The sequence below is a fragment of the Cervus elaphus genome, chromosome 15 (assembly GCF_910594005.1).
Source record: "Cervus elaphus chromosome 15, mCerEla1.1, whole genome shotgun sequence".
Classification (NCBI taxonomy): Eukaryota; Metazoa; Chordata; class Mammalia; order Artiodactyla; family Cervidae; genus Cervus; species Cervus elaphus.
Window position 1 is genome coordinate 10212619 of NC_057829.1, and position 9275 is coordinate 10221893.

General features: G+C 48.6%; 1 protein-coding gene across 2 annotated transcripts in view; it reads right to left on the reverse strand.

Moving 5' to 3' along the window:
- Positions 1-8475, reverse strand: part of TRIM67 (tripartite motif containing 67) — a 55049-nt gene extending 46574 nt beyond the window's left edge. For both annotated transcript variants that reach the window (XM_043926825.1, XM_043926823.1), the window contains exon 1: positions 6456-8475. In XM_043926825.1, coding sequence (XP_043782760.1) covers positions 6456-7496 — 1041 coding nt within the window. In that variant the 5' untranslated portion in view covers positions 7497-8475. The remainder of the gene's footprint in view (positions 1-6455) is intronic.
- Positions 8476-9275: the final 800 nt, after the last annotated feature.

Here is a 9275-nt window from a genome sequence, read left to right on the forward strand (position 1 = left end):
ACATTTCCAGCAAGCTCCCAGTGCCGCTGCTGCTCTGCAGACCACTCTTTGAGTCATGAGGTCTGAGTCTAGAAGTTGGCACTTCCCCCCGCCCCCCATAAAGAGCCAGACAGTAAATATTTTTGGCTTTGCAGGCTATAGATCTCTGGTTGCAACTACCTAACTCTACCAAAAGCAACCAAAGCCCAAAGAAGCCATGGGCAGAATGTAAGCAAATGAGGATGGCTGTGTCCTAGGAAAACTTTACTTACAGAAACAGGCGGTATGCCAACATGTCAGCCCCTCTAATCCGTCTCAGAGATTAGGAGATCTCTCCTTTCTAAAACAATCTATCTCACTGGCATCTACAAGCAAGCTCTTGTCTCCACCAATATAGATCCAGATACAGGACATCCCACTGCAGGCTGAAAAAAGAATACCTTAGCCATGGAGTGACCACAAGTACTACACTAGGAAACACATTCTTCTGTAGTAATCTGGGGTTGTCCTTTCACAGTCTCTAAGGTCCTTCTCAATTCTCCTGAACCCCTATCCTCCATAAATAGTCTTCAAAGAGAAGAGAAAGCAATTCAAGTTTATGGATTCTTGCTTTTTCTCAAACACACTTTTTGTTTTTCAGATGTATGGAATGATGAGGAGAGAAGATACTTCAAAGCTTGTAACACAGGGGTTCTTTCTAACAGCTGATCCTGAATTACTGACCTGCCTGGAATTAAATCCAAGCATGAGGCAGGTACAGCGCTGGTAGCTTTAAAGACAGCGGTGATGTTAACACAGAGGGTGGCTTCAGAAGACGATGCAGCCTCTGCTTATCAGAGTCAGCTCGTGTTCCCAGGTGTCTAAGCAGTTTTGCCATTGGTTCTTAGCCAGTCTGGGACTGGTGGAACAGAGGCCAGCCTATGCAATTCATTTCCCAGAGCTCCAGAGTTGGTGAAAGATTCAACATTTCCAACAATCCACGTTTCCACTCAGATTGTGTATATTTCCATGCTACATGCTCTGACAGCCCTGAGAGATTTCTGTTAAGTAACTCTCAGCTTGCAGTAATTAGCCAGAAAGCTGGAAACTTCAGACCTCCCAGAAGATTTTTTGCCAAACACTTCTATTTACCTAAATCTCTTTTCCCCCCTTTCAATCCCACTCAAAAATGCCTTAGATGGGCCCTGAAGACTTGATCTTTTCATGGGCCTTAATTCAAGAGGGGATAGGTGGTGCTACTGGAAAAGAATCTGCCTGCTGATGCAGGAGACCTAAGAGGCTCGGGTTCGATCCCTGGGTTGGGAAGATCCCTTGGAGAAGGACGTGGCAATCCACTCCAGTATTCTTGCCTGGAGAATCCCATGGACAGAGGAGCCTGGTGGGCTATGGTCCATAGGGTTACAAAGTTGGGCACTACTGAAGTGACTTAGCACACATGCACATATTTAAGCAATAGTTATGCATATTAAACCAGTTTTTGAGGGCAGACAGGTAGTTATAAAAATCTAGATACTGTGATCCTCTTTAAAAATAGTTCTAATAATAATGTAATGAAAATAGCAAACAACGGTTACTAGAAACAAGACAATCCATCTAGTTGTTTTCCTCCATGGTCCTTGTCAACATGAATTTAAAATTTTTAATATAATTTTGCTATTGGGAGAAAAGATAGGTATGAACTTTATGGAAAGCAATTTGGCAACATTAATCAGATGTCTGAAAGCCATATCTCCTTTGATATAGCAGCTCCATGTTTAGAAATTTAACTTAAGGTGATTATTAAGGATATAGGCATAGATTTAACTTGAAAAATGTTCCTATCAGACTGAAAACACGTAGATAAAGTCCAGCATAAGGGTGTGGATACATCCTTACAATGGAATAACATGCAGCCATCCAAAATGATGTACATTAATTGACAGGAAAGATATTCATATTGTATTGTTAAAGAAAAAAAAAGACAATTATAAAATAAATATATAATAGAATTCTAGAAGAAAAAAACTCCAAAATGTTAGAATTTATTTTTCTCAGCAAATTGAAATTGGGGATGATATTTAATTTCTATATCTCTACACCTGTAATTCTAATGCTTAACAAAGAGCATTTGTTCCCTGTGTTATAATGTACTACAAATATTCTAATAAATATATTTATGATCATATACAATTATGATTACATGTTCTGCTTTTGTCATTTATGTGTTATCTTTTAATGGAGAAAGTCTTTCCTCTGAGGCTTTAAAGTTTAAATCCCATTCTTTATCTCTTCTGTAAAAATAAGGTAGGACCAGGCTGCTGAGGAGCCTGGCAGATCCTTGGGACATGGCAGTAACCTGAAGTCCTGTCTTTCCTGTGATTTTCAGACCTTACTGTCTCCTTTGCTCTTGTGAAATGTTGACTCCTTGGGAACAGTAGTCCTGGGGTACAATGAGATTTTTTTGATTCTCCTCTATTGTCCATGGTTCTCAAAGGACTTCTGAAGAAGGGCTTATCCAGCAGTCCCTACCTCAGTTCAAGAATCAACTTGTACCCATTTTAATTCAGAGTCCTTCACTCAGCAGGAATAACAGTGGCCGCTGATATTCTGCGACATGTCACACTAGGAAGAGGCTCATCCCACAGTGACCCTCTCCTAGTTTCAGGAGAATTAGAATTCCACCCAATAGCAAAAAGACAGAAGCTATCATGGAAAGCCTCCCTTCTTTGTCCTATCTTTTGCACTGTATTGCTTCTTCACATCAGATTCTTTGAAATGATTAAGCCTCTTCCTGGAGAATCATTTAAAAATGTGTTTGACCAAGACCTGAAGTGTTTACACTGTTTTTGAGAGGTGATAATCGACCTTGTTTCAAAATAGATTTCAGTGTCACTTACATGTCTCTTTGCCTAAGAATCACTAATTAGATGGCAAGCTCCAGTCGCACTAGAGAGGAATTAAAGCTTTGATTAAGGCTTCTCAAAGGGATATTAGAGAAATATTTCTGTCCTGATTCTAGTTCTGGTAGTGTACCAAGATCGTCATGGCTCCTGGGATTTTCAGACTATGACAGCGACGACGATGACAACAAAATCCAGAGACTTTAATAAGTTTTACTAAAGAACTCAAACAGCCATGGTGGGGGTGTGAAATTGAGTGTATCTTTCAAAAGTAGTCCTCTAGGGACTTTCCTGGCAGTCCAGTGATTAAGACTTTGCCTTCCAGAGCATGGGGTTTGATCCCTGGTCTGGGATCCTATGTGCCTCAGGGCCAAAAAACCAAAACATAAAACAGAAGCAATATTGTAACAAATAATGACTTTAAAAATGCTCCACATGATAAAAATAATCTTAAAAACAAACAAACAAAAGTAGCCACCTTCACAGCTCAAAATGGTGGTCTAGATGCCTGCTCACAAAGCAAGATCAAACTTTCCACCAGGGCTCCCTCTGTTATCTTTTCTTTAGATTTCCAACCCCTAGTGAGATGATAAGGAGCATGTAATGATTTCCCATTCCATAGAAAAACAGCACCTGGTGAAAGAGGATGGCAGGACTTCTTCTCAATCTTGAAAAGAAGTTTTCACAAAAGTATCTCATAGAATTCTTTCTTTACCTAGGAGTATGTCTTAGCTCCCTGAAGAAGTGATATTAAATTGAGACACTTAGATTCTGCATAGGTGTGTTTTCCACAGATAACTGTCCCACTCTAGTGAGCAAATATCATGTATTCTTTTCATATTTTTTTCAGATAGGAATGTTGTAAAACTGCTGTTGACACCAAATCAAGATGACCAGTGTTTTCCCTGCATGATCTTGGTTCTTGAAACCATTGCTTGTTATCCAACTCACTTTTCCAGATAAGAGACTTAATCTTTTAAGATTGCAGATTCACCTCAACTCATTTTGGTTTCCACTCTACACTAAGCCAAAAATTTGGGTGGCAACATCTGAAATTAGTTCTAGCTATCTAAGCTGTGAAAATTTACCAGCTTGTAAATCTGAATGTGAACCTTGTCTTGATAATTGATTACAACCTCTTTGCAGAAGATTTCTTTATTTGTAAAACAATGTCTCTTCACTTGAAAGATAAAATAAGCAAGGCAGCTACAATCACCATGAAGTGATATGCAACAAAATGTCACACGAACAACAACTCACTGGAGCGGACATTCTCACTTAGCTCAAAGCTATTTTAGGACTCAACATGCTACCAGTTCATGTTTTCTCCAGATTACCAAGTCACTGTGGTCAAAATAAGAGCTTTATGCTGTTGCCCTGTAGCTTTCTGCAAGCTTAGGGCTTTTAAGGATTAGGACTATAATTTGGCCAGCCATGTCTGACTCTTTGTGACCCCATGGATTGTAGCCTGCCAGACTCCTCCTTGGAATTCTCCAGGCAAGAATACTGGAGTGGGTAGCCATTCCCTTCTCCAGGGGATCTTCACAAGCCAGGGAGCAAACCTGGATCTCCTGCATTGCAAGCAGATTCCTTACCATGCGAGCCACCAGGAAAGCCCATAATAATAATAATAATAACTGGTTACTGTGAGTTAGGTACTGTGCTAGAGGGTAAACATACAGTATTATACTTAACCTAACAACAATTATCTGAGTTAGACATTATTCAGTGGGTTTAAAATTGTGCCTAAATGTTTATAGCAAGTGAATTATGAACCCTGAGAGTTGGATCTAGGTCTGTGTAACTTACAACATGGTTTCTCTCAGAGACATGAGAAATAGAATATTTCAACACACAAAGATGTCACAGTCCCCAGCAACTGCAGCCGCCATGGATGGTGAGCTGGTGAACTCCGAGGGGACTCAGGAAGGAAAGAATACCAGCCATCTAGTAGCCATCGCTGCAGCCACTCCCTATGGTGAGCCCTGAGGAAACTAAAGATGTGAAGAAAACACAGGAAATTGGCCCCCAATAGCTAGGTGCATATCAAAGGAATGATTTCAGTGAGCCCAGACTCTTGCATCTTTCCATATATAGAAAAGCCCTAAATTCCTCAACTTGGGTTATCTGGTTTTCTTTAATTAATGATAATCTTTTTATATCCAGACTTGCACTTGTTTGCAAAATTTCTCTATAACCTGGCTCCTCCCATCACCTCCTTGGAGCAGTTCTCTCAGGGTTTCTTGAGCTGCTGCCTCCTGGACATGAAGTCCTAAAAATTTCCACTGAATAAAACATAACTCTCAACTTTTAGATTGTGAATATTTTCAAGTCCACAGACAGCATTGATATTTTTATGGGTTATTGTTTTGATGGAGGTTGTCTGTGCACTGTAGGCTATTTAGCAGCTTCTTGGCCTCTAACCCAGATGCCAGGAGCAAATTCCTAAGTGTGACAACCAAAACTGTCTCCAGACATCAGCAATGTCCTAGAAGGAGAGTGAAATTGTTCCCAAATGAGAATCACTGCTCTAGAATTAGAGATTTGACTCCAGATTTCTCTTTTCTGGCCTATAATGCAGATTTCTCTCTCCAAGGTGGATTTCTGAAGTGTTCCTCATTTTTTCTCTTTGAAAATGTTGAGTTACAGAAATAACTGGCAGACTGTAGCAGAAATTGTATAGCAACTGTATGTAATAAACCTATAGTATAAACGGTTGGCCCCTTCTTCTCTCCCACCCGGGCTCTTTTTGTCTGTTTCCAGGTGGATGATATGAAGAGAGAAACACGGCAAGTTGCCCTATTTCCCTGTGTTTTTCCTCCTCTATCAGAATACATACTTCCTGTTGGGCTCTTTGGAGTCCTCCTGCTTCTCTGCGGGGCAAGAGTTTATTGGAAAGAGGACGTTGACTGATAAACATACAAATTTGCAGTTGAAATCTTTGAACAAGGAACCTGGATCACTGACCTTAGCAGTGAGTCCAGTTGCTCAGCCTGGCCTTTGATTAGGAAATTAAGGTGAATGTTTGTTAGGAAAACTGACCTTACTCATGCCTTGGGATCTGATCAAGGGCCTCACCTGATTTTGAAGGCTTTTCTCCTTCTGTGTCAGATATGAAGATACATTGGCAGCCACAAGTGTATGCGAGTTGCCTGTTAGAGGCTGTTCCTTCCCACTAGGGAGGTGGCATCCCCAGGCAAGTCCCTGGGAAGATGGCTTAAAGCAGCCTGAAGATGAGTGTGCCTCGCCGTCTTCCTAAGAGCTTACTCTGCAACCCTGCCACACTTCCATCACCCAGAGTCCCAGTAAGAGAAAGTGTCTCTATAAATCCAGGTGCCATAAATCCAGAGGGGTCATCAATGTAACTTATTAGTCAACTTTGGGAGTGAAAGAGTCCTGCGATCTGCTTCTGCATTCTGGATGACTTTAGGGGAGACTCAAAACAGCCTCAAGGGGGAGGGGACCTAGTATGTCATCTTTCCATTCCCTTTCCATTTCCAGCACCAGCTCAGAGTACTTGGAGTTCATTTAGCCAACGGGAAGGGGCACCCTTTTCTTTGCACCCGAGGTCCGCGTGCCCCGCCCGGCGGCGCTCACCTTGTGCTGTTTCCACATGGCCCCCAGCGGCTTCACCTCGTGCTTGCTGTGCCGGCCTTCTTCCAGGCACAGATAGCACACCGGGGTTCGGCAGCTTAAGCAGTACATGCTATAGTTCTCCATCTCGTGTTCGGGGCACGTAGGGTACTTGCGGGCGGTGCTGCCCCCCGCCGCTCCGGCTGCGGCGGCTCCAGGGCTCTTGCAGCCGCCACTTCCGCTGGAGGCGCCCTGGACAGCGCCCGGGGACCCGGAGGCGACCTCGGAGGGCGCGGGCGGCGGCGGCGGCTGCACCAGGCGATGCTTAGCGAAGGGTCCCCGGGACGGATGGCACTTGAGCTGGCAGGCAGCGCAGTAGAGCACGTCACACTGCTCGCAGAGCGTAGCGGCCGGCTCCGGCGGGGTGCGGTCGCACAACTGGCAGATGGCCACCGCCGCCGCTGCGGACGCCCCCGGCGCCGCCCCGCGGCCCTGCTGATACCGCTGCACGATAGCCTCCAGCAGTCGGTTGCGCTGGAAGCCGCGCAGGCCGCGGTGGTCCAGGGAGGCGCTGCGGTGGCACTGCGGACACGTGATGGAGCTTGAGGACGAGGACAGCGAGGAGCAGGCGGCGCCCCGAGCAGCGGCGGCGGAGGAGCCGGGAGGCGCCGGCACCATGGGCAGCACGCGAACCCCGTTTGGGGACTTGAGGCTCGGGGTGTAAGAGCCATAACCGCTGTCTGTCTCACTGTACAAGCTCAGCTTGTCCGCGTGGTCGCTGCCGCCTCCCGCACCGCCGCCCAGGCCGCCAGCTGCGCTTCCGCCCGCGCCGCTGCACGCCGGGCCAGCAGCCGCCTCCTGGTCTAGAGCGGGCGCGGCGGCGGAGCTTGCGGACAGCGCCGAGCCCCGAGAGTGCAGAAGCGGCGGGGGCAGGTGTTGCTCACCGTCCGGGGTCTGCACCGCGATGGTACGGGCACAAGGCAGGCAGACATTGTGGGAACACGGCAAGATGATGGGCTCCCGAAACAGGGAGCCGCACACTGGGCACTTCAGCTCCTCCTCCATCGCTGCGCCGGCGGAGAACTGCTCAGGGTGAAAGGTGGAATGGCCCAAGCTCCGGAGAAGGGTAGAGGAGAATAAGTGAGGTTAGCACCAATGAGATGGGAGGAGGGAGCATCACACGGGCAAGACTACTTTGCAACCCGTGGGCACGCCCCTCTCTGTGTCCTGGGGCCACCGCCCATAGACGATTAGGTGAGAGGGAAGAGGTAAAAGAGGGTTCTCACCACCTGCCCGCGAGGCTCCTGCACCAGAGGCTTCAACCTGCGGCCAGAGTCCGGGGCCGTTCGGCTGCCCTCGCCCGTGGCCTGCGAGATGCTTTAGGTGATGAGTCAGCACTAGCGCCGCCGCCGGCAGCAGCGGGCGTCTCCTCTCCACATCAGGACCAGCTGCTGGGTTGCGGATCGCTAGCTCTCCCGTTTCAGCCCCTCGGTTCCAGGTTCCAGCGGCCCCCTTTGCCCTCGCCCCGCCCCTAGTCCGGGAGATCTGTGAGAAGGCGGGCGAGCAGGCAGCTTGGCCTTGGGGCTGGGTTCAGCACCACGAGGTGACGGACAGAGCCCGGGAACCAAAGGTGCCTCTCGAGCTTCTCTGGTCCCAGCGGCCTCCACCTGCCGGGTCTCCGCGCCAGCGACTACCTCCGGCGGCCGTGCGGGCCTGGAGACCTTCTCTCACCTCCCTCTCCGGCCGCTGCTGCCGCCGGCCGAGCGCGCCCTGGGGCTCTCTCTCCCCGAGGGCAGGATTGACCCGCCGCTTCGGTTCGCAGCCTCTGCTCCTGCGGCGCCTCTGACCTTGGCCGCGCGACGCTGCAACCAGCGGGCGGAGGGCGAGCGCCCGGCTGGCTCGGGAATCCCCTCTCCTCTCCCTCCCCGCGCAGCCTCCTCCCGACTCCGCGCGCCCAGGAGTTGTAATTTCCAGAGCCGAGAGTAGTGATGGGGAGGAGGGGAGGAGGAGGGAGGCGGAGTCTGCTCGGCGAATGAGGACTCGCCTCTTGCTGCTAGGGGAGGCAAGGGACAATTTTAAGGGTTCGCAGAGAGGATCATTGTTAATAACAATCTATTATTCGGCTGGAAATTGCATCTTGAATTAGTACGACGACCCGTCCCGTCCCGTCCCTGCCATCATCTCCCCCGCCCATTCCCCCTTACTCCCACCCGCCACCATAAAAGGGTAAAAACAGGGTCCTAGAAAGCCAGTTGTTTACACATGCAGCGATAGCACGGCGGACAGTCGCTTCCTAAATCTGATAGACCGAAAAATGCAGCAGCAAGATGTCGGACAACGTGGAGTCAAAGGGTGAGGTTTTATTTATGGATCGAATCACAAGCCGTCTTGTCTCTTCAATCGAGAGGGCTTCTGCACGATCGACGTTAATCGTCTAATAGAGAGAGGACCCCGCACGAAATTTATGAAATGGGACTTCCTGGCGAAACGCGAAGACGAGCCACCTATGCTCGCTGGCCCTCGGAACCCATTCCCCGCACCCGGGCCTACCCTGCCGCCGAGGGGGCGGCGAGGGGCAGGCGGGAAGGCAGCGAGCATAGCTGCTAGTTTTATGAATGAAAAAAATCTCCACATTGTGCCAGCCAGCCGCGAGGAGAGCCTCCCACCCGCGGCCAGGCTGCTCGTCTGCGTAGCTGTTGTCTCTCCGCCGCCGGGAAGGATGGGTGGGGAGGCCGCCCGGGAACGCGGGGACTGGGGGCTGGCAGGAGCAAGTGCTCGCGGCGCTGCCGGCTCTGCCTACCGACGCTTCACGCTGGCCTGAAACAGACACAAATTAGGAAACCG